The sequence below is a fragment of the Nomascus leucogenys genome, chromosome 16 (genome assembly GCF_006542625.1).
Source record: "Nomascus leucogenys isolate Asia chromosome 16, Asia_NLE_v1, whole genome shotgun sequence".
Classification (NCBI taxonomy): Eukaryota; Metazoa; Chordata; class Mammalia; order Primates; family Hylobatidae; genus Nomascus; species Nomascus leucogenys.
This window is the reverse complement of record NC_044396.1, coordinates 71,568,636-71,594,215: the sequence shown is the minus strand read 5'-3', so window position 1 is coordinate 71,594,215 and position 25,580 is coordinate 71,568,636. Positions and strand designations below refer to the sequence as shown.

The 25,580-nt window shown below is 41.3% G+C and overlaps 1 protein-coding gene across 5 annotated transcripts in view; it reads left to right on the top strand.

The window, feature by feature from the left end:
- Positions 1–4,996: 4,996 nt before the first annotated feature.
- The window catches only part of ENPP2 (ectonucleotide pyrophosphatase/phosphodiesterase 2), a 123,619-nt gene continuing 103,035 nt past the window's right edge, over positions 4,997–25,580 (top strand). For 3 of the 5 annotated variants that reach the window (XM_030795463.1, XM_030795465.1, XM_030795460.1), the window contains exons 1-2: positions 4,998–5,283; positions 22,977–22,997. In XM_030795463.1, the coding sequence (XP_030651323.1) occupies positions 5,263–5,283; positions 22,977–22,997 (42 nt within the window). In that variant the 5' untranslated portion in view covers positions 4,998–5,262. Of the gene's footprint in view, positions 5,284–22,976; positions 22,998–25,580 lie in introns of all 5 variants that reach the window. The other 2 variants (XM_030795467.1, XM_030795464.1) reach the window with 2 other exon arrangements.

Genomic DNA, 25,580 nt, shown 5'->3' with positions numbered 1-25,580 from the left:
AAATGTTCTAAAATTGATTGTGGTGATGGTTATATACTTTTGTGACTATCCTAAAAACCATGGAATGGTACCATTTAAATTGGTGAATTGTACATTATGTGACTAGGTCTCAATAATGCTGTTGAAAACAACAACAACAACAAAAATCACCCAAAAATGAAAGTAGAGCATCTCGTTTAAAGTTCATTAAGTGTGTTACTTCATTTCCTTCTACAATGTCTGTGGAATGCCATTGCTGACTAGGCAGCCTGCCACACATGGGGCACAGGAGAAAAGAGCTCTTGGTCAAGAATAATCATGACACAGCAGCAGGAAGCGGCCTTGACTGCACTAATAGCATGTCATGAGTAAGCAGAGAAGAGGCCCAGAGCCTGGCAGAGGAGCTTGTGTTGAGCCCAAACCCAGATTTTTACCAGTAGGGGAACTCCTTAGGGAGCCAGGCTGGGGCATGGATGTTTTAGTAGAGCTAGCACCACTTGAAAGGTTGGAAAAATGAGAGGGCAGGGCTTGTTTGGGGGTTTGCATGCCTAGATAACAGATTATGTGGGGAGAGACCAAGGAGAAGAGGACTAAAGATAAGCAGAAGCTGAATGACCCCATTCCCTGAATCATTCATTCATCTCCTTTATTGAGCCTCCCTTGTGTCATGCAGAGGCTAGGTCAGTGGTTCTCAAGCTTGGCTTTTGGAATTACCTGAATCTCACCTCAGTGATAGCTGGTCTGAGTATGCTTTGGGCATTAGGTTTGTTAAGAGCCTGGGAGATTCTAATTTTAGTTGATGTTGAAATTCAGTAGGCTGTATGATAGAGATAAAGAAAAAATTTTAAAAAAAGATTAAGGCAAATATGATGCTGGCACCTGGCGTGTACAATCAACAATGCTTTCTGAGTTGCATACTAGGTACGAGATACAGTGCTGAGTAAAACATAAGAGTCTCAGTCCTCATGAAGTTTCAGACTAGTGGAAACAACAGAAAATAAGCAAGTGGGCAGACTGAGAAGCTTTTCATCACAACGTGAGATAACTGATATGAAGGAAACAGGAAAGGTTAAAAGATAGCCAATAATGAAGAAAAAGATGGCTCATTCGATTGGCTGGTCAAGGAAGAACTCTTTCTTTTTTTAACATTTACTTACATATGTACATATAAATGCATACATATATATACAATCATCAACACAAACTACCATCTCCAAAAATTTCCTCATGCCCCACTGTATTTTTTTTTTTTTAAATTTTGCTTTAAGTTCTGGGATACCTGTGCTGAACGTGCAGATTTGTTACATAGGTATACATGTGCCATGGTGGTTTGCTGCACCTATCAACCCGTCATTTAGGTTTTAAGCCCCACATGCATTAGGTATTTGTCCTACTGCTCTCCCTCCCCTTGTCCCCCACCCCCCAACAGGCCCCGGTGTGTGATGTTCCTCTCCCTGTGTCCCTGTGTTCTCATTGTTCACCTTTCACTTATGAGTGAGAACATGCAGTGTTTGGTTTTCTGTTCCTGTGCTAGTTTGCTGAGAATGATGGCTTCCAGCTTCATCCATGTCCCTGCAAAGGACATGAACTTATTCTTTTTATGGCTGCATAGTATTCCATGATGTGTATGTGCCACATTTTCTTTATCCAGTTTATTATTGATGGACATTTGGATAGGTTCCAAGTCTTTGCTATTGTAAATAGTGCTGCAATAAACATACGTGTGCATGTGTCTTTATAGTAGAATGATTTATAATCCTTTGGCTATATACCCAGTAATGGGATTGCTGGGTCAAATGATATTTCTGGTTCTAGATCCTTGAGGAATCTCCACACTGTCTTCCACAATGGTTGAACTAATTTACACTCCCACCAACAGCGTAAAAGCGTTCTTATTTCTCCACATCCTCGCCAGCATCTGTTGTTTCCTGATTTTTTAATGATCACCATTCTAACTGGCGTGAGATGGTATCTCATTGTGGTTTTGATTTTCATTTCTCTAATAATCAGTGATGATGAGTTTTTTCTCATATGTTTGTTGGCTGCATAAATGTCTTTTTTTTGAGAAGTGTCTGTTCATATCCTAGGAAGAACTCTTTGAGCAGGTGACATTAAGCCAGCACCTAAAGTATGAATAGAAACCGGCCTTGGAAGATCTATGGAAGAATGTTCCTGGCAGTGGGCACATGCTGGGTGCGCGTGCTGTTGTTGTTGTTACTGTTGCAAGGAACTGGCACATATTCAGACTCCATGAGGAAACACGGTGTGTGGGAGGGACTTTAATTTGTTTATAGGCTGTAATGTTTTATTTATCCGTGTATGTGCAGAATCAAAGATGCTCGATTATAGTTGTTTTATAAATGCCTACTGAATGAATGAACTGATGTTATCAGTAGAGAAGAAGTTGAAAGGAAAGATGATGGTTGATGAGTGTTCCAAAGGAAGTGGGAAGAGAGGGAATCTATAGCGCACAGAAAAAGAGGTACCTCTGAGGTAGGAGGGGAGAAGTGGAGAATAGATATATTTTTCTGGTGCAGGGACAGGAAATAGAATTTCCTTCTGATAGCTACTGTGTTCTTTATTGGGGGAAAAGAGTTTGTTTGCTGAAAGCGAGCCAGGTGGGAGTGAGATCAGGGTTTTAAAGAGGTGGGAAGTGTTACTTTGCATAATTAGAGAAGTGAGCTGGCTGGGGACATTTGTAAGAACTGAGGTGGTGCTGAGTGCCCAGCCAAGGGTAGGCCAGACATCAATGGTGGTGCCAATGGTCATTATTTTGGAATGATGTCTAGCTCTAGCAGATAGCTACATCTTGGGTGGATAATTTGCAGATGGGTATGGCAATGGCAGGACAAAGAAATGAACAAATTAAAGTGGAAGGAGAGACAGATTGAAATTGATATTAAAGACTAGTCTGAGACATAGAGGAAGTATTTTCAAGAAGGAGCTGAGGTCAGATGCAGTGGCTCACGCCTGTAATCCCAGCACTTTGGGAGGCCAAGGCAGGTGGATCACTTAAGGTCGGGAGTTCGAGACCAGCCTGGCCAACATAGTGAAACTCCACCTCTACTAAAAATAGAAAAATTACCCGGTTGTAGTAGTGGGCTCCTGTAATCTCAGCTACGTGGGAGGCTGAGACAGGAGAATCACTTGAATTCAGGAGGTGGAGGTTGCAGTGAGCAGAGATTGTGCCACTGCACTTCATTCAGCCTGGGTGATAGAGCAAGACTCCGTCTGAAAACAAACAAACAAAAGAAAACCCTGAATATAAGAAGAGGAAGGAACAAGGGATAAACTTCTAATGAATCCAAAGCCAGAAGTATGATGAGAATGAGGGAGTGAGAGAACTGGGAGAAAGACAGTGCCTTGTTATTCCACGGTAGGCACTGCACATATTAAAGTACTTTAAAATATAATAGCCATCTTTTATTGAGTATAACTCCATGCCTGCAGAAAGGCCAAGGGTTTTATCTACAGAATTTCATTTAATCCTCATAGTATATATCACAACTCCAGTTTTACTGATGAGAAAACTGAGGCTTGGTGAGGTTAAATGTATTGCTCACATTTTCGCAGCTAGGAAGAAGAAATTGCATCTGTCTGATGAAGCAAATGCCCCTAACTACCGACCTAAGTGATGTTGAGCTATATCTTTTTGTTGTTGTTGGAGAACAATGCATGACTCCTGTGTCCTTTTCTTGTGAGTTGATGCCCCAGAGCCAGTTATATTAACACATTCAGCGCTGCAAGATGAAGTCCACATCCCCTATAGTGACACAGGAGGATGGTCAGAGTCCATCCCACACCCCCTTCTCTAGATTCACCCTCCCACGCCGTCTGCTCCTGCTTGCCCCAACTATTTTCAAGTTCGCTGAATGCACCACAGCAGCTTTGTACCTGGTGCTGTCTGGGTCGGTGAAGTCCTTCCCCCTCTTCTTCTCCTGGCTGGCTCCTCCAAGTCCTTCAAAATCGAGAGTGAGTGTCACCCCCTTTCCCCTTTTCTGAGCTGAAAACAGTGAAAGTACTATTGCCTTTCACACTGGGCAGGTCTAGGTCTAGGGCTTCTCTGCAGACCTCCACCGTAACTCTCTGCTGCCCCTCAACCCCGCCTCCATCACATTAAAATTCTGTGAAGCTGACTGCTTGTCCATTGTTCATTTCACAAGCTCACAGCCCCTTCCCTTTTGTTTAATATTTCACTGTCTGGAAGGACCCAGAAATAAGATAGAAAGAGGTGCTGATAGTAGTTAGTGATGGACTTTGGTAGCAGCCCTGGGAACACCTGGCTGATACCTCTAAGTGGCTAGTCTGGTTACCACAGCATCCTTTTAGCAGTAGACCATTAAAAAAAAAATGTAGCCAATAGATTCAAGATATCTGTGAATATCAGGGAACAAAACATCTATTATCTAATAAAACAATTTCTGACACTCACTTTTGTAATCCAAAAATTAAAATAACCGTAGCTACTATTGCTTTATATTAATTGTGTTCTTGTTAGTAGTGTGGGTCACTCAGCAGGGTGGTGGGTGGTTTCGTGGATGTGGACTGGATGCCAATTAAGAAGACCAGGATTTCACTTTCTGGTTGGGTGATGGGGCAAATATTTTTCTAAGCTTCTAATTTTTTATGTGTAAAATGGCAGTAATAGGAGAGCCTCCCCGGCATTGTTTGGGAGGCCAAATGACAGCATGATTGTGAAAAGCCCTTTGTAAACTGTAGCGTGTTTTAGAAAAAAAAAAAAAAAAAAATGGTGGTGATATTTTCCAGAGTGTCAGAGGAACTTAAACAACATAGGCCTGCCCCTGTTTGACCTGGAAATGCTAGTTCAGGGAATGCATTAACAACACAGCAGGAAACTTCTGCTGCGAAATCCTTTTGGAAACAGACTGAATCCTACAGAAGGAAAGAGAAATGGCACACCAAACCTCACAGAGGTTCTCCTTGAAAGATGAAAAATTAACTAGGCACTGTCGGGGGTGGGAATGTGGATGGCGGCGCTGGAAGCCCCGTCTTCAGCCTCCCGACACTTTCCTTCCCCAAAGCCATTTTAGTCAAAGGTCATGTGTGTGTCTTGTCAAAGGCCAGCTTCCAATGGAATCATTGTCCCCCGGGACAGCGGCCCCCTGACTACATCTGCACTGGAGAAATCCCAAAAGCAAACGGCCAGTGCAAACAAGAGCAGTCCGCAGCAGCCGTCCCGAGCACAGCTCTCAGGTCGCGGGGCTGCAGCCCAGGCCGCGTCCGCAGCGCCCGGGCAGGAACAGACGCCGAGACTCCCGCAGCATGACCCGCCACGCCGATCGGGTACGGTATGCGCCTCTCTCTACCCGTCCTCCATTGCTTGGGCTCCCGGGTCACAGCTGCCATTCTGTCAAGCAGAGAAACCTTGCAAAGAGGGCCTCCAGGTTTGCCGGAAAACGGTCCCTGTTGGGCTGCGTTCCCGTGCACTCAGCTGGAGCAATTTGCAGGCGCGCAAATGCGGAGCTCAACTTATTTCGAGTTTTCATTGCCAGAGAACGAGTTTGTAAATATCGAGTTTATCTCTGGTTTCTGGAAAGCGAGCCGGTCCAACTTGCAAGACTCTCGGTTCACCACGGCTCCAGACTGTGCAAGCGGGCAACCCTTACTTAGCCTTACCAGCCGCAGGGCACTGCAAGCTCTGCCCTCCTGGGCGGCGAGACGGGCCCGGCTTCTTGTTTATTACCGGTGGGACAGGGGCTTGGCAAGAAGGACGGGGATTTTTAAAACAATATGTTTAGTAATGTCCTCTGGACTCCCACACTTGCCTCCAGGAAACAGAATCATATCCCTGAAGGAGGGAGCCCCTTCCCCACAACGCGCCCCTCGCAGGCTCCACAAAGATGTTGATTGACGTGAACAATTCGGCACAGCCAGTCTCTTGGCCCTTTGTCCTCTTCTATTTGAACAAGACTTTCAAACGAATCTGGCTAATTTTGGATAAGACTAGAGGGAGCCTTGGGTCTTAACTGATTATGGGTGCTTTTGATCTGGACTTGGAAATTTCCAAGGGTGAACACTGGGGAGCGTCCGCAGGGGCAGCGGGCACCGGCACAGCCGGTCTTCAGGTGCGGAGCGGGGGTCAAAGGGTTCCAGCGATTGCTGGGCTTCCACACTCTGGTTTCATTTTAACAAGTGAAGCACGAGCCACTTCTCACTGATAGAGGGAATGGAAACAAAAGCCGCTCTAGTGCCCAGCAGGATGGAGAGGGAACCCGATTCTGGTATTGCTTATGTATTTATCACATACCCAGTTCCACGGAGCACAAGAGGTTTTCTGCACTTCTGCTCATCAGGTATTTAATGGAGCTTCCGGTTTCCCCTGCAGTGATCACCTCTGGCTGCCACCTCAGTTTTCTGCTCCTCTTCCCACCAAACTCCTTGAAAGAGTGGGTGGCATTTGCTGTCTCCCGACATGTCCTCACTACCCTTTTGCTCCTTCACACCCAGTCATCTGGCGTCCGCCCTCACCTCTGAGGGCCAACCTTTGGCAAGGCCGCCGAAGACCTCCTTGTAGTAAAACCATAGAGCATTTTCAACTCCCCCACTCCCACGCACACACACAGCCTCTGTGTCATTTTGAATTATTGGTCCTTTCCTCCTCCGTTTTTGACTCTGTCCTGGATGCTACAATCCCATGCTTCCCTGGCTCCCTTCTGACCTTTTGAGTTACAATTGAATACTTAAAGGGCTTCACTTCATAAATGTTTGTGTGCACTGCTCTTTCTTCTTGACTCTTCCCTTGTCATCCTGCAGTCTCTCTGGATAATCTCATTCACTCCAGTGGCTTCAACCACTACAGATACATGGTGTCTCCCAAACCTAGCTTAATCTTTCTTCTAAAATTCCAATCTCTACTTTGATGTTCCATAGAGCACCTCAAAATCACCGAGTTAGGACCTGGATCTGTCTTCTCCCTTCTTCTCCCAGGCCTGCTTTTCCTCTTCTCTTTGCCACTGCAAATGGAATTTCTCAAGTTGTCCAAGTCAGACACAACAGAATCACCCTAGGTGACTTCTTCCCTTTCATTCATGACAATCATCACTAAGCCCTGTCTACTGTCATTGCTGAGTATAATTCATACACATACCTGTGTCTCCACCTCCCCCACCACTGTTATAGTTATGGCCAGTATTCCCTCAAATTCCATTCTGGCCACAACTTCCCATTAGTCTCATCTGGGGCCAGTCCTGCCCAGCTCATACCTCCATTTTGTTTCCACAGTGTGTCAAATGATCTTTCTTTCTTTTTTTTGAGATGGAGTCTTGCTCTGTTGCCCAGACTGGAGTGCAGTGGCGCAATCTCAGCTCACTGCCACCTCCACCTCCTGGGTTCAAGCAATTCTCCTGCCTCAGCCTCCCAAGTAGCTGGGATTACAGGTGCTGGCCACCATGCCTGCTAATTTTTTTTTGTATTTTTAGTAGAGGCGGGGTTTCACCATGTTAGCCAGGCTGGTTTTGAACTCTTGACCTCAAGTGATCTGCCCGCCTCGGCCTCCCAAAGTGCTAGGATTACAGGCTTGAGCCACTGTGCCCAGACTGTGTCAAATGATCTTTCTAAAGTATAATATGATCATGCAGTTCTTTTTGGAAAAGTCTTCAGCAGATTCCCATTTTTATTTTCTTTCAAGAATAATTTTGGTGGATACACGTTCTCCACAACTTGCCTTTTACCTTCCTCTTCATTGTTATATCTTACTACTCACTCCCTCTCCACATTTTATGCACCATTTTTGTACATTTTATATACATTTTGTCCATATCATATATTAATTTAGGTGTGTTAAACTATTTATTAAATAAGACTTTCTTTCTGTATGTCTGTGAGGTCTGTGTCTAACTTCTATTTTTATTTAGACCCAGCTGAAAGCCCCTTTCTCTTTTTTTTTTTTTTTTTGAGATGGAGTCTCACTCTGTCACCCAGGCTAGAGTGCAGTGGCGTGATCTCGGCTCACTGCAAGCTCTGGGTTCATGCCATTCTCCTGCCTCAGCCTCCCAAGTAGTTGGGACTGCAGGCGCCCGCCACCACACCCAGCTATTTTTTTTGTATTTTTAATAGAGACGCGGTTTCACCATGTTAGCCAGGATGGTCTTGATCTCCTGACCTTGTGATCTGCCCGCCTTGGTCTCCCAAAGTGCTGGGATTACAGGCGTGAGCCACCGTGCCTGGCCCCCTTTCTCTTGGAAACTATGCAGATCATCCTTCCTAATGGGTTAGGTGCCCCCTCTTGTTCTCCCAGAGCTTCCTTTATTTCTGTGGGTCAGAGCACTTACCATTCTTTATTACAACTATCTATTTACTTGTCCATCCCACACCAGTCCTTAGGGATCAACTCTTTTTGTCTTAGTATCATTACAGTTAGTGCTTAGACCCAGCTGGGATGCTCAATGAATTTTTGTGCAGTTTTTATGAATGACTATTTATGTTTAAGCATTGAATTAGATGACAGAGATACAGAAGCTTTCAGGAAATTATCATCTATAATATGCTAAGGAATAAAGATTAAGCATGATTGTCAGGGAAAACATAGTTTTCTACTTATTTAGCAATGGAAGGGTTTAGACTTTCTGGGTATTTGAGAATAATGCCTCGAGTCTCTGGGTCTATCAGCTCCCTCTCTAATTCACATCTCAACAGGTGGGCTTCTCCTATTGCTATTGCACCTATCCTAACTTTCCCCAAGGAAGAGCTGCAAGAAAGGCCTTTTGCAGTTTTGGCTCTGTTGACTTTGTGAAGGCAAAGGAGTCCTCTTTAGGCTGGAACCTGGCATGGGACAAGGACACTAAAGGCCTAGATAGGTGGGCTTCTGAGAGTCCTTTGATAAGCTTGATTCAGAGAAGGCATCCAGAACCTCAGCATGGGCCAGTGGGCAAGCCCTCTAAAAACTCTTTAGAAAGTGATGGAGAATTTGGGATGCTAGAGATAAGAAAATGCAGTTTTGATTTCCTAAAAAGAGAGATGTGTGCAATCTAAACCTTCAGACAGAAAGGTGAATGATGATTAACTTTGATAGGGAGTTATTTAAACTTGAAGTTGTTCTCAAACTGTTTGAGACCAAGGTCCTTTTCAGGTATAGATACACACTACTCTTCTCAGAAAAAAATGCAGGATATACCACATATTGCACTTTGTATGAACTTTCAGTGGGTTCATTACAAGTCAACTCTGAGACTCCTTTGAGTTGTAATGAACCTCCTGTTAGGAATCTCTAATCAAAGGAATTAATTAATTCCACAGATATTTGGGAGAGTGAAGTAGGTGGCGAATAGTGGAGCCAGCATAAGTCAAATTATGCATGTTTTCTTTTTTGAGATTATCCCAATATCATGTGTGCTAATGACTATGAGCTTGGCGTCACAGGACCTGAGCTCACATGCCTGCTCTGGCAATTGCTACTTGTGTAATTTTCTGAGAGATGATTTTATTATCTATTAAAAAGGAATAATAGATGCTGGAAGATTTAACTAAAATAAAGTATGTGAATGCACCTGGAACATGGTTACAGTCAATACACTTTAATCAGTTTACAGCATTGATTTCAGGAAGGCACAGATTCTGTGATCTTCTGGATTAGAAAAGTGCATATGGGCTGGATTAATGACTGGTTGAATGCATTTATTAAAGGAGAGCTGATTAACAGATGGATTGACATGTGAATGTCTTTAGTGGCATGCTACTGGCCTCTGTCTTCAATCCTGTTTATTCAGCATCATTGATATCTATAAAGGCATAATATAAGGCTCCCATTTGCTAAGAGAAAAGGCATAAGGATTAGGAGTCTAAAAGTTATCAGTAAGTTATAATCTGTTTTGACTTTTAATTTTTGGGGTGTGTGTGTGCAGAGACGGATATAAAAAGTCTTATGTGTGGATCCCAAAATTCAATTGCAAATTACTAGGTATGTGTGTATGTGTATGACAGAGGGAGATGGGAAGTAGAGGGAGAGGGAAAGGGAGATTGAGAAAGGAAGAGACAGAAAGAGAGAAGTGGCAGCTTTATATAGTTAAGGTTTAGAGATTTAAACTGATGATAAAATCAATAGTGATATGTTTCTTTTAAAATAGAATTTTGTTGTATTAAAAGAGGTCTAGAGGCCGGGTGCAGTGGCTCACGCCTGTAATCCCAGCACTTTGGGAGGCCGAGGCAGGTGGATCACAAGGTCAAGAGATGAAGACCATCCTGGCCAACATGGTGAAACCCTGTCTCTACTAAAAATACAAAAATTAGCTGGGTGTGGTGGCAAGCACCTGTAGTCCCAGGTATTCGGGAGGCTGAGGAAGGAGAATTGCTTGAACTGGGAGGCGGAGGTTGCAGTGAGCCGAGATTGCACCACTGCACTCCAGCCTGGGCAACAGAGTGAGACTCTGTCTCAAAAAAAAAAAAAAAAAGAAGAAAAAAGAAAAAAAAAAAGATGTCTAAAGTATAGAACATGAGACATGATAGTCATTGCTCTCTGTATTGTTCAGACCATATTTAGAACAATTGTATCTAGTTCTGGGTGCTATACATTAATTTATTAGCAACTGCATTGTCTATTATTATCTGAGCACCTACTATGTGACAACCACTCTGCTAGATATTGAAGACAACAATGCTGAAGAAGACCTGATCTCATGGTATTTACAACGGAGCAGAGGTGTTAGATGAGGAACCAGGTGATTTTAATTCAATATTATACTTGCTTTGATAGGGGAAGCTTAGGTCCCCGTGAGACCACCTGAAGGGATATTTAATCTAGACTTAATGGGACCAGGGTAAACATTCTATAGGAAGTGATATCTAAATTGAGACCCAAAGGCTGAGTAAAGATGAGGAAGGTGAAGGTGATGGAGGGAAGAGGGCTCCAAGCAGAGGTGTCGGTACCTTCAGTGGGCTGTGCAAGGGACTAAAGAAGGAATGCAAGAGAGGGGAGGGGAGGAAAGAAATGAGACTGCAATGGTGACTGAGGCCAGAATGGCATGACGCTGTCCTTCCTGAAGCTGTAATTGATCTTTACGAAAATGGGGAGCCAATGAAGGTTGTAAGCAGGACAGTGTCACAATCCGTTTGGGGTCTTGGAAAGATCAATCTGGCTGCAGTATGAACAATGAGTTGGAAGGATGGCTGGTAAGAGAGAGACCACTTAGGAGGCACCGTGTCATAGAAAGAAGAAAAGATGGTGGCCCTAAACAAAAGGGTAGCAGGGAAGATGACAAGAGTGGATTAATTCAAAAGCTAATTAGGAGTTATAAGAGTACAGTGACAGACTGCAGGAATGCTGTAGGAAGGATGGGTACAGGACATTTTACCTGCAAAAGAGAAGATTTAGAGGGTCACAGTGTCTGTCTTTCCCTCTAATGTGGAGAGAGATAATCATTATGTTTGTCTTTGAAAGGGCAGGATGAATGAATGAATGAGCCAAATAAATAAGAGACACAAGGAGATACATTTCAGCTCAATACAATAAAGAATTTTCTAACAGGCATCCCAAGGCAACGAGTTCTTTGTCACAGAGAAATTTAAACAAAGCCTTGATAGCAATTCTTGGAAAAGTTGGAGAGGCAGGAATATGGTTAGCCAGGCTGGAGGGCATTGACATTTCTTTTCAACCCTAGGATTTCAAGATTCTGTGTATAAAGTTCACATATCTGAGCTTGGCATTTAAGGCATCCTGGGATCCAGTCCTTTGTTGGGTGGCCATATGTCCTGGTTTCCTGGTACTGTCCTAGTGTATGCTTTTGTTTCCTGCAGCTATTAACAGCAGCCTTTTTCATGCTTGAAGGGGTCTTAGTTTGAACAATAAATTTTATGACCATCCAGCCCTATGACTTGATTTTCCTGCCTCGACCCCTGACATTCTTTTAGAATTCCCATGAACTACTCATACTAAACTATTTGTTACTCTCAGAGTAGACCAGGCATTTTACTACAAGTGGGTTTACTTATGCCATTTCCTGTGTCAGGGATACCCTTCCTCTCCATCCTCTATGTACCTCCTGGAAAATATACCTTTTCATTAAGTCCTAATCTAAATCAAATGCTGAGTCCTTCATTAAGCTATTTTTTTTTTTTTTAAAGACAGTTTTGCTCTTTTTGCCCAGGCTGGAATGTAATGGCCTGATCTCAGCTTACCACAACCTCCGCCTCCTGGGTTCAAGCGATTCTCCTGCCTCAGCCTCCCAGGTAGCTGGGATTACAGGCATGTGCCACCACGCCTGGCTAATTTTGTATTTTTAGTAGAGATGGGGTTTCTCCATGTTGGTCAGGCTGGTCTCGAATTCCTGACCTCAGATAATCTGCCCGCCTTGGCCTCCCAAAGTGCCAGGATAACAGGTGTGAGCCACCACGCCCAGCCTTTTTTCTTTTTAAATTGTCTTTTTATAATGTGATAGGTTGCATTATATTGCTGAATATATAATTATTTTTATACTTTTTTGAGCCCTTTCCCTAAATTATCATCTCCTAGAAGTAAGGTACTAAGATCTTTGAAAAATACAGTAACCCATTGGAATGAATGGTGCTTTGTTTGAAGAAATAATCTTTCAGAGGGAAATTTTCATTTATTAAAAAAGATCATATTTTCTTTTTTTTTTTTTTTTTTTGAGAAGGAATCTTGCTCTGTCGCCCAGGCTGGAGTGCAGTGGTGCAATCTCGGCTCACTGCAAGCTCCGCCTCCTGGGTTCACACCATTCTCCTGCCTCAGCCTCTCCGAGTAGCTGGGACTACAGGTGCTCGCCACCACGCCCGGCTAATTTTTTTGTATATTTAGTAGAGACAGGGTTTCACCGTGGTCTCGATCTCCTGACCTCGTGATCCGCCTGCCTCGGCCTCCCAAAGTGCTGGGATTACAAGCATGAGCCGCTGTGCCCGGCCTCATATTTTCATTATATGAGTGATGCACGCATTTTGTGGAAAAAAAAATCAAAAAAGGAAAGTACAAAGAAGAAACAAAAATTATCTACAATCTCACTATTTAGAGATAAGCATATTAACTCATTAATGAATATCCCTTCTATATTCTTTTATGTGTATGTAGTCTTAAAAATTGGAATTGTCCATAGCCTTCTGTAACCTGCTTGTCTTTAATGGCATACCACAAATATCACCCCATGCCATTATATATTTTTCAAAAACATAATCTTCAATGGGTGCATTGTATTCTAGATGTAGCTGCCTCATGATTTGTTTGGCAAACTCCTGCTCGATGTCAGGCTATTTCCACATTTTTGATGTTGCAAAAAGGGCTATAATGACCAACTCCCAAGACACACATTTGTGCATCCACTTGGTCTGGGACATTTATATATTTCTAAGATGGCAAGACAATTATTAATGGAAAGAAGGATGTTGAGTCACTAAGAAAGCATGAGCTAAAAAAAGTCTAACTTTGCTTTTAAAAATGTCATTTTTATTTTATGTTACATATATCGATTATATATGAGTTTTTATATATGTGTATATACTTATTAGTCCTATAAGTTAATGAAGGTGCCTTGTCTGATTTGAGAATGTGACAACAATCTGTAGGCTTAGTACAGAAGGGATTGATAACTGATAAGTAAATTTCTTGAACAAAAAATTGAGTTTGAAATCTAAAAACTTCAGTGCCTTTGTATCAATGTGAGACATAATTTCATTCATAAGCTAAATATAAGGGAGAGTGACATGTTTGCCACAGAATAAAGGCATTTCTGTGAAAAGAGGGGCACTGCACTGCCTAGTGTTTTGGTGTTTGGAGAAGGTATGAGGCCACAGACTTGAATCCTCATTCCAAAGTAAATAATTTATCGTCTTAAAGACCCAACAAGCAGGAAGGTGTCCAGTGTAGAGTGGAATGTTTTTATCTGAGGGGAAGCAGGCTTTGGGACACACTCTGAACCCATTTGACCACTTTTTAATAGAATAAATGAAAGATGTTGTTATGGGTTGAATTATATCCTCTCTCAATTCAAATGTTGAAGTCATAATCCCCAGTTCCTTAGAAGGTGACCTTATTTAGAGACAGAGTCTTCAGAGAGGTATTCAAATTAAAGTAGGCCATAAGGATGGGTCCTAACCCAATATGACTGATGTCTGTATAAAAAGGAGAGATTTAGACACAGGAACACACACAGGGAATAGATGGCCATCTACCAAGCCATGGAGTGAAGCCTCAGAAGAAACCAATCCTGCTGCCCAACACCTTGATCTCAGACTTCTCATCTCCAGAATGTGAGACGATACATTTCATTGTCTTCTTTTGTTGTTGTTGATTTGTTTTTGTTTTGGTTCACTGCAACCTTCACCTCCTAGGTTTAAGCGATTCTCCTGCCTCAGCCTCCCAAGTAGCTGGGACTACAGGCGTGTTCCACCACACCCAGCTAATTTTTGTATTTTTAGTAGAGATGGAGTTTTACCACGTTGGCCAGGTTGGTCTTGAACTCTGACCTCAAGTGATCCGCCTACCTCTTTCTCCCAAAGTGCTGGGATAACAGGTGTGAGCCACCACGCCTGGCTGATACATTTCATTGTTTAAGCCACCCGCTACTTTGTTATATGGCAGCCTGAGCTAACTAACCCACATTTCTTGAAAGAATAATGTCCTTAGCATGGTTTCAGCTGGTAACACTCAGTACAACATTATTTCACTTTCCAGTCACCAGAGAGTTTGCTCTTCTTCATGGAAATGATCGGGAGAGTGCTTTGCAGTTTCACGACTTGCAAAGCATTTTCATTTCTATTATATCCTTGACCCTGACCGAAGCGTGTGAGATGGGAATTCCCATCCTCTCTGTTTTAGAGAGAGAAAATAGAGGTTCAGAGAGACTAAGCGAATTGTTCAACACTGCACGGCTTGGAAGCGGTAGCGCTGAAACTCAAACATGGGTCTTCTGATGCTAAATACTGTGATCTTTTAATTAAAACTCAACGCGTTCATCTTCATGGACGTGTCAAATACCATCTTCCTTCTCTGAAGTTTGAAAAGACATAGGTTGTAGCATGCTGAGCCACATTTCCCCATTTTTATAACTTTCATGAGAATGATTTTATAAGCCCTCTTGTTGGACTATATCTGAAGCCTGAAGGCACCTACTCTGCCTGCGTCATCATTATCAAATATTTACCAGGAATCCTTGATTTATGCCCCTGTGTTTACTTGCAAAGAATATTTCGTCTCTACTTAGAAGCTTTGTTTACTAACAAAATAGGCTTTCTCAGTACACAGTTTGATTACCCACAAGTCCAACTGCAAAACTTTGGATATGTTGGATATATTTGAGTTTTTCCATCATTAATACTCTTCAGATATTAATTCAACATAGTGGCGCGAGGGAAGCCTACATTTTCCTGGAAGCTGCTTGACTTTAATCAGCAGGAACAAATGCAAGATTATTGTACTTTTTCCTTGGGTGACCTAAGCTTGTTCTTGGCACCCGTGAGTGCAGAGTGCTTGATTGTCTCAGAGTGTTTCAGTGGCTTCTACACAGGGGAATTATTAGTTTTTAACCTTGGGGATAATTCCATAAGAATGCAATTCTTTTCCTCCCTGAAAGAACAAAATATTGCTTGTGTTAGGTTACCCCTGTTATGCAATAAAACCAGTGGTTCCCAGATGGTGAAACTGTAAGAGATCTATAGGTAGGGTTGTTAGATTTAGCAAAAATCATCAAAACAAAAGAGACAAAAACAACAAAATCCCAGGATGCCCCAGTTAAATTTCAATTTCAGATAAACAATGTATACTTTTTTAGGATAAATACATCCCTGATATTGAAAATACTAAAAAAGTATTGTACCTGGCAACGCTATCTGTAAGATAATTTTGTAGGTGGAGTGTTAATAATTTTTCAATATTTTAAAAGTCCATGAAAATTATGCATTTACCCAAGTAAGACTTCAGAGGTTACTGACAATGTGTTAAATTTCCTTGAGTTTGGTTGGGATTTTGTTTTTTGACCTAACTTGAAAAAGCACTGCTCATTTTGTGGGAACCGCAACAATTGTGCTACCGATTTTCTTTTCTTTTTTCTTTCTTTTTTTTTTTTGAGACAAGAGTCTCTCACTCTGTTGCCCAGGCTGGAGTGCAGCAGCGTGATCTTGGCTCACTGGAACCTCCACCTCCAAGGTTCAAGTGATTCTCCTGCCTCAGTCTCCTGAGCAGCTGGGATTACAGGTGTGCGCCACCACACCTGGCCAATTTAAAAAAAAAAATTTTTGGTAGAGACGGAGTTTCACCATGTTGGCCAGGCTGATCTCAAACTCCTGACCTCAAGTGATCTTCCCGCCTTGGCCTCCCAAAGTCCTGGGATTACAGGTGCGAGGCACCGTGCCTGGCCTATACTACCCATTTTCAATGACTTATATTCTAGGGATCATGCAAAGCCCATACATTATCTGTTGCAATGCTCAAAATCAGGGGTTGGTTAACTATGGCCTGCGGGCCAGATACTGTCCTGCCTGTTTTTGTTGTTTTCTCCAGCACGTGTCAAAGTTTTATTTCACATTTGCAAAGCAAAAGACAGTGAAAAGAAAAAGCTGGTTCAGAAAAACAGTCTTAGGAAAGGGTGCTATTAGAAATAGAAATATGTAGATCTGTAAATCTCAAATTTCAGCTGCATCAGAATCACCTGGAGGGCTTGTTTGACCACCTGCTGCTGAGCCCCACCCCTAAAGTTTCTGATCCAGCGGGTCTGGTGTGGGCAGAGGATTTGCATTTTGAACTAGTTCCCAGGTAATGCTATTTTGACTGGTTTGGGTTCACACTTTGAGACCCATTGGTCTAGATTCTAAATAAAATTATTTGTTTATATAACTATGCAATTTACTTTATTGTTTATTTAATTGACAAATAAAAAATTGTATGTATTTATAAGATACAACATGAAGTTTTGATACATGAATACACTGTTGAATGTATACATATAAAACAAACTAATTAACATTAGTTTATCACCTCACATCCTTATCATTGGTGATGAGAATATTTAAAATCTGTTCCCTTAGCAATTTTCAAGTATATAATACATGATTATGCCCTAGTCACCATGCTGTATAATAGAGCTCCAGAACCTATTCCTCCTGGAGGAATAAGATATCTTTTCTAACTAAAACTTTGTACCCTTAGACCATCAACTTCCCATTTCTCCCACCCCTAGCCTCTGAAACCACCATCCTATTCTCTGCTTGCATAAGTTTGATTTTTTTAGATTCCACATATAAATGCAATCATGTGGTATTGGTCTTTCTGTGCCTGGCTTATTTCATTAAGTATCATGTCCTCCAGGTTCAACCAGATTGTTGCAAATGACAGGCTCTCATTCTTGTTTAAGGCTGCATAGTATTCCATTGTGTATATATACCACATTTTCTTTATCAGTTCATCTGTTGATGGACACTTAAGTTGATTCCATATTTTGGCTATTGTGAATAATGCTGCAATAAATATAGGAGTGCAGATATCTCTTCAACGTGCTGATTTCATTTCCTTTGGACATACACCTGGTAGTGGGATTGCTAGATCATATGGCAGTTCTATTTTTAATTGTTTGAGAAGTCCCTACACCGTTTTCCTTAATGATTGCACTGATTTACAATTCCACGAACAGTGCACAAGGGTTTTCTTGTCTCCACACCCTCGCCAACACTTGTTGTCTTTCATGTTTTGGAGTAGCTGTTCTAACAGGTCCGAGGTGATATTTCACTGTGGTTTTGCTTTGCATTTCTCTGATGATTAGTGATGTTGAGCGTCTTTCCTGTACCTGTTGGCCTTTTGTATATCTTCTTTTGAGAAATGTCTATTCAGGTTCTTCATCCATTATTTTTCATTTTACTTTAAGTTCTGGGATACGTGTGCTGAATGTGCAGGTTTGTTACATAGGTATACATGTAACACAGTGTTATGTGTATACTAGAGCACAGTGGCCCCTAGAGCACAGTGGCCCCTCCTTTTCAGACGATAGCTAGGAGAGATACATTTTCAGCTTCTCAATATTTATATTTATGCTTGTACTTTGGCTTGTCTACATTTCTTAGTCCCTTGGCCAGCCAGGGTTGCCTTGAAAAGGCCTGTGGTGAGATAAGATGTTTATCCAGTGATTGCTGAACCCTGAACCTCTTGTTATTGTTACCCCTGATATTTATAGTCCCAATATCCATTCCCAGTGGCTCCAGATTGATTAAAAATGTAGTCAGGGCTGCCAGAAAATGGCCTTCTTAAATAATACAAGACAAGCAATTTTCCTCAGAAACACCTCCATCTATAATTTGATCCTTAGGCAAAAGCAAGAAAAGCAATCAGTTTTTTCACAAATATTCTTCACCCTTTGAAGCGCATTTTCTTATGGAATCACTAGGAATAAAACCTGTGCGTGGTGTGTTAAGCATATTAGAATGGCCTTGATCATCTGACGAGATTAGGAGATAAAGTTGTTCCCTGAGAGGGATGGGACTGGAAGGCTTGAGACATTGTCCATGAACTAGTCAACGGATGGATAATAGGATGTAGTCAAAGTCCTGGCAGGGAAGCCCGGAGGCTTTGCTGAAGTGAAGCCTCATGAATGCATGAATGTGTGTGGATAACATTAGCAGGGTTTTGTAATTTTTCCAGCATGTTTTGGGTGCCTTGGAACAGGGGTAAGAAAATAGTGTTATTTTTCTAGGGTTGGGGATTAGTACTGCACTAGGAAGTGACAAAATTCTTAAGAACTCTGTTTGTTTTTTTTTTTTAATTGAGACAGAGTCTTGCCCTGTAGCCTAGACTAGAGTGCAGTGGCACCGTATCGGTTCACTGCAACCTCCCTCTCCTAGGTTCAAGCAATTCTCATGTCTCAGCCTCCTGAGTAGCTGGGATTACACGTGCGCACTACCACGTCTGGCTAACTTTTGTATTTTTTTTGTAGAGATGGGGTTTTGCCATGTTGCCCAGGCTGGTCTTGAACTCCTGGCCTCAAGCAATCTGCCTGCCTTGGCCTTCCGAAGTGCTGGGACTACAGGTGTGAGCTACTGTACCCAGCCAAGAAGTCTGGTCTTGGGTGCCCAGGTTGGGGAGGGATGGAAGTAGAAGGGCCCAGCAACCCTGCTGCCACTGACAGAGAATAAAGCTGCAGGCAGTTGCCTGATCCCTTTTCTCCTCTGCCTCAACCCTCCATACTCCAGTTATATCTTCCTTCCCCTTTCTTCGGCATTCTCTTCCTTTGTTAAATTATTCAAGCAATGTTAGTTGAACGTCCCTGTGTACCAGGGACAGTGCTGGGGTCTGGGGACTTAACGGGAGGGACATAGACTTAGTGTCTACACTGGTGGAGCTTATAGTCCTGTGGCCTGGGGTGGACAATGTCAGGAGTTGGGTAAGTGCTCAAGGCATAAGCACAGGGGACAGAAGGGTGAATGGGAGGGGATAAGGTGGTCAGGGAAGGTCTCTGTCTGAGCTGAGAACCGAGGATCCAGTGAAAGCAGGGGTGGAGAAATAGGAGGAATTACACTTTCCAAACTTAGCCAGCTAGAAAAGTGGCAGTGCTGCAGTTTGAACCTAGATGTGCCTGACTCTAGGAACTGTCTGCTTTTAGCCTGGGCAACACAGTGAAACCTCTTCTCTACAAAAAATTAAAAAGTTAGCCGGCATGGTGGCACATGTCTGTAGTCCTAGCTACTCAGAAGGCTGAGGCAGGAGGATCTCTTGAGCCCAGGAGTTTGAGGCTGAAGTTAGCTATGATTGCACCACTGCACTCCAGCTTGCGTGACAGAGCTGAGACTCTGTCTAAAAAAACAACGAAAACAGAAGCCCCAGTCCCTACCATTACACAGGCAATATCCACATAACAAACAAGCACATGGACTCCCTGAATCTGAAATACAATTTTTGAAAAAAGAAATATAAAGTATTTAAAACAGTGCTTGGCACATAGTAAACACATAATCAATATTATGTGTTATTATTTTAAAAACTGTCTACTTTTCACTAAATCTTAACAAAAACATTAAACTTCCTCTGCAAGCATCTATATGTAACTGTATTGTGTTGCCATGAAGGAACTTGAACAAGAAGAAGACAAAAAATCGTTCATTCACCCATTCTAATAATTTACTATGGCTTAGCCGTGTTGTGTGTGTAAATGCACAAGGCAAAATCCTATTGTGCAGCTGTGAACACCAATGCTGAGGAATGCTGAGAAAAGCATTGTTAGCCTGTGATTGGGGCAAGACAGCAAGAGTCCACACACTCTTCCAATTCATCACAATGCCCCCTTCACGCCATAGGATGACAGCTCTCATTGAAATGCAGGGCATGTACATCCCACTTGTTGATTCCTTTCATTCCTAGACAAACACACATCTAATAAAGAGGCACACATGTCTGTCCAGGTCACAAGCCTGGTTGGGAATGAGGGTATTTCAGAGAGGTTAGGCTGATGCTAGCATGTTGCCATTGCATCGTGAACTTTGAAGGTCCTTTAGCACTCTGGTGTTCAAAAGTCATGTTGACTGCATCGCTAATTACATGCTGCAACCCACTGCTAAGGGACGATGAGAAGAACTGGAAATTAGAATCGGCAGACTTCGACATACAAAGTTCAACACTTTCTAAGCCAGTTATTGTAGAACTTTCGGGAGATGATGGAGATGAAATCTCTGTTCTTGAGAAACTTTCAGTTTAGTAAGAAGAATTTCCAATAGAACAAACTCAATAGAGGAGGCATGGTATGGTGTAAAAATCATGGACTTTGAACGATGCAGACTGGGTTTAAATCATTTCTCTACCGCAGCCTAACTGTGTGGCCTTGATCAAATTATGTCATCTTTCTGAGTCTTGTTTTCTTCACTCATAAAATGAGATTATAGTCTAGCAGCGGCGGCTCATGCCTGTAGTCTCAGCACTTTGGGAGGCCGAGGAGGGTGGATCACCTGAGGTCAGGAGATCGAGACCAGACTGGCTAACATGGTGAACCCCTGACTCTACTAAAAATACAGAAATTAGCTGGGCATGGTGGGTGCCTGTAATCCCAGCTACTGGGGAGGCTGAGGCAGGAGAATCTCTTGAAACCGGGAGGCAGAGGTTGCAGTGAGCCAAGATAGTACCATTGCACTGTAGCCTGGGCAACAGAATGAGACTCCATCTCAAAAAATAATAAAAATAATATAAAAAAAGATTTATATAAATACTTCATGCAATTCTATAACTACCTTAATAGATGGTAACTATTACAATCATTGCTGTGATATTGATTACTGTTATTATCAGAATATAGCAAATTCCTGCTGTATCACTGATGTGGTGACTGCACAAATTACTCAAACTCGTCATCTATAAAATATGATAATTCTAAATGCCTTATTTGTGTAATTCAGGAGGTAACTGTATTCGGTCATTACCAATTAATATATTTATATATTTTCTGTTTTATTCTATCCAATAAAATGTAAGCTCTGTGAGCAGGGACTTGGATTCTTGTGTTAGTTGCTGGACTCTTCTGTGCCTAGAACAGTGCCTAGGCCATAGTAGATTCTCAGTAAAATATGCTGCTGTGTAAATAAGTGCACAAATAAATAAATGAATGGTCAATCTTATGTTAAATGTTCGGCAAATGGTAGGCTCTTGGTACATGGTAGTTGTTACTGCGCTTAGTATCATTATTATGATTAGAATATGGTGGGTGCCGTGAGAGGAACCAATACAGAGAGATCGCTCCCAGCTCTGTCAGTCGGCGATCCTTGTTCTTAGCACTGGCATGTCATCAATTGTGTTGTAGTTGGGAGAAACAACCAGGCCATTGTCAATAGTAAGGTCACATGAGATTAATTGCAAAAATAAGGGTTTCTGAATTTTTATCAATTCTTAGGAGGAAAGGGAAATAGCTGCAGAAAGGGAGGGAAGATTGATAAAAGGAGAAAAACAGCATCTTTTGCAAAATATTTTATCACATGAGGCCATAGGCTACAAGTCTGTGATCAGGATTTACCCAGCCCCAAACTTAAAAGGCATGCAAAACCAGCTGCATCAGTCAGATGACACAAAGACAGTATTGGTATAGTGGCTCCAACCTGCAGCTGGGAGCAAAATGAGAAACTGTCCGTGATAGAATCAGTTCTGCTTCCGAACTTTTAAAGAGACTAGGGAAAAACTTCTCAACTGCCCCTCACATGAGAGATTGGGGGAGTTTCTTTTAATAGTAATAAAACTAAATGTCCCATTGCATAGTGTGCTGTTGCAAGAAATACCTATTCTGCGCTCTGGCTGGGCGGACCTGAATTTGAATGACCTGAATCTGTCCCGTGCTAGGTATGTAAATTTGGGCCAGTTACTTAAACTTTTGTGAGCCTCTGCAAAAAAGAGAAACCAGTATGTATTTTGCAAGATCATTGAGAGAATTCAGTGAGATAATCTCTGTACAACATCCGTGACACTTTAGTTCTTCGAAATATGGTGGCTACTATTATTAGCAATTAATGCTACATGGATTATTGTATTTAATTCCCACAGCAACCCTATGAGGAAGGGATTATATGCATTCTCATTTACATATGAAGAAATGAAGGTCTAGAGAGGGTTCCTAACTCAGTCAAGTCCATAGAGCTAGTGAGCATCCAAGTCATGATTCTAACCAAGCCAGAGAGTCCAGATTTTCAGCAATTAACAAGTTGTACAGCATCTCTCATAAGAGCAATGGAAGCTTAGCAGGGCAACATAAGGTCCAGAACTTCTGGCATTCTCTTGCATAATACTCTGGTGGCAATCTGAGGTAATTGTATTTCAAATATGCAGTGACTCTCTGTTTACAAAGGATTATGAGAGACACAGACGTGTCAGAGAGGCAATGTCAGGTCAACTTGGTCAGCTTATCGTATGTCTGTCTTCTTGATCAATCCAAAAAGCATTGCTTCATCTCTTGCTTAAGTCCATCATAGGATTTTGTGAAATGTGTTTCTTTCTTCTTTTCTTAGCTTACCCTTGACAAGTGTTCTGTGTATTTGGCATATATTAAATTGTGCATACCAATATTTTCTTTCTCTCTCTGTTTCCTTAGGAGGTGAAAAGTAAGAACAAGGTATGTATAAAGATCCTTACCTTTCCTTTTGATTTATCCAGGAAAAAGTAAGACCAAATTCTGATTATTTAATTTAATTCGAGTAACTCTTTTTTGGTTATTATAGGGAGGGGACTCAGCTCTCTGAGAGAGTTTAAAGAGGAGAAAAAAATAGTAGATGCTTAGAGTTGGAAAGAAGCTTAGATGTTGTATAGCCAAACTGCTTCTGAATTCAGATACCTTTTAAGAAACCCTGACGGCCACCACCTAGCCTTTGCTGAATAGTGACTGTTAGTTCATTTTTTATAACTATTTCATTATCTCTTTTATGAGGCAAAATGTGCTTCTCTGTAACTTCTAGTTTTGCCTAGAAAAAGCATGCATGGGAGCCTGGGTATGGTGGCTCATGCCTGTAATTCTAGAACTTTGTGGGGCTGAGGCAGGAACATTGCTTGAGGCCAGGAGTTGCAGACAAGTCTGGACAACATAGCAAGACCCTCTCTCTCTCTCTAATATTTATTATATATAATAAATATATAACATATTATATATAATATGATAATATGATAGATATATAACATATTATATAACAATATAAATTTATATTAAGTTTATAAATACAACAATATAAATTTATACTATATTTTATATTATATATCTAGATATTAATATTGTATAGATATATCTCTCTATATAATATAATTATATATTAAATATTATACAGAGATATATCTCTCTATATAATATAATTATATATTAATTATTATATATAGATACATCTATATAATATTGGTATTAGTATTATAATATAACATAGATCTAGACATATAGATATATCTTTTATATATATACATAATAGTTATATATCTAGATATATAATAAATGTAATATATATAGAATACCTAATATTATATATAGATATTTATATTATATATTATATCTCTGTATATAATATTATATATATCTCTGTACATGTTATATAGATATATAACACATAATATATAATATAATATATGTCTCTCTAGATAATATTATAACATATAATAAAATATTATAAAGATATATAATATATTTAATATATAATATTTTCTATAGATGTATAATAATATGTAATCCATTATATTACATATTATATATAGAGATAAAAAATATATAGAGAGATGCATAATAAAACCTGTGCATTTTGCATTAACTTTCGAATGTTTGAGGAAGGGCAATGCACACCCACCTTCTCCCCTCATCTATGCCATACGTTCAGGCTGCACAGTCACAAGCGTGCTCATTAAATATCCATTTCCTGAGCAGCAGTAAGAGTGAGACTTTTGAAACATAAATTGGACTATGTCATTGTCTGATTAAATCCCTCCAGTGGCTTTTCATCACATCCAACATGAAACATGAAGCCTCCATTATGGCCTGTAAGGTCCTGCATAAACTAGCTCCCAATTACTTCTTTGACATTGTCTCTTACTGCTGCCTCGTCTGTCACTCCACTCCAGCCACACTGGCCTCACTGAGCACACCGGGCTGCTCCTACTGCAGGGCCTTTGCACTTGCTATTTTTTCCAAGACACCTGGCTTCCCCCTCACGTCATCTGGGTCTCTGTTCAAATGTCATCCCTTTGGAGAGATCTTTGTTGCTGCCTAACTGAAAATATCTCCACCCATTCCTCCTCTGTTTTCTTGCTCTTGTGCTCTTTTTTCTTTATCATTTATCAGCTACTTGACATTATTTTCTTCTCCTACTAAAATGTGGGATTGCTGGTGCAGAGTCTGCATCCTCAATGCTTGACATATACTAGGTGCTCAATAGAAGTTTGCTGAGTAAATAAACAAACGAATGAGTGAATTAATGAATTGATTGAGTGATAAGGACCTCTCCTCATCCTGGTCATGCCTCTCTTCATGCTGTTTAGTTTTGTAGTGACCTCTTAAAATGAGCTATCCAGAGGTGAACACAATCTAGATGGAGTCCGTTTAGGCTCAGCTGAAACTTTCCCCTCCTGGATGTGGGCAGTAATCATTATTAAAGAAGCCTAGGATAAAATGAAGTCATTTAGGGTGGTAGCCAAACATGGGCTTCTATAGAGCTTGCAGGTAACCCAAATGCCTGGGTTTCTTTTACAAGAATTGCTGTTAGTGCTGGTCTTTCCTAGTGCAAGGTTGTATAACTAAATTTTGTATTCTGCTTCAAGAATGTTGTCCCAGATAGATTGATCTGGCTGTCTCTCTCAGATCTTATTTTTTAAACTCTTGATTTCAACCTGTCGATATATTTTTGAATTTTGATTCAGTCCATGGCACATTTTATGTGGCAGCTACCTATCACTGGAATATCGAGTTCAAGAACATATCTTACATCTGTGATTCAGGAATCAGGAGGCTACCATCTCTGTCACCTCCACGGGTGTCTCTTCATGCTTAGGAAGCTGGAGAATAGATACTGAAATAATATTGCAGAAAACCTGTCATTTCTGATCTTGTTTGCACAGAGAACCAGCTGAAAGGGACAGGAAGAGGGATCTCAATTCTGCTGTCCAAATCTCATGTGCATAACGACAATCTCAGGAGCATAGTCAGCAGAGTCTATAAACTGTTTCTATA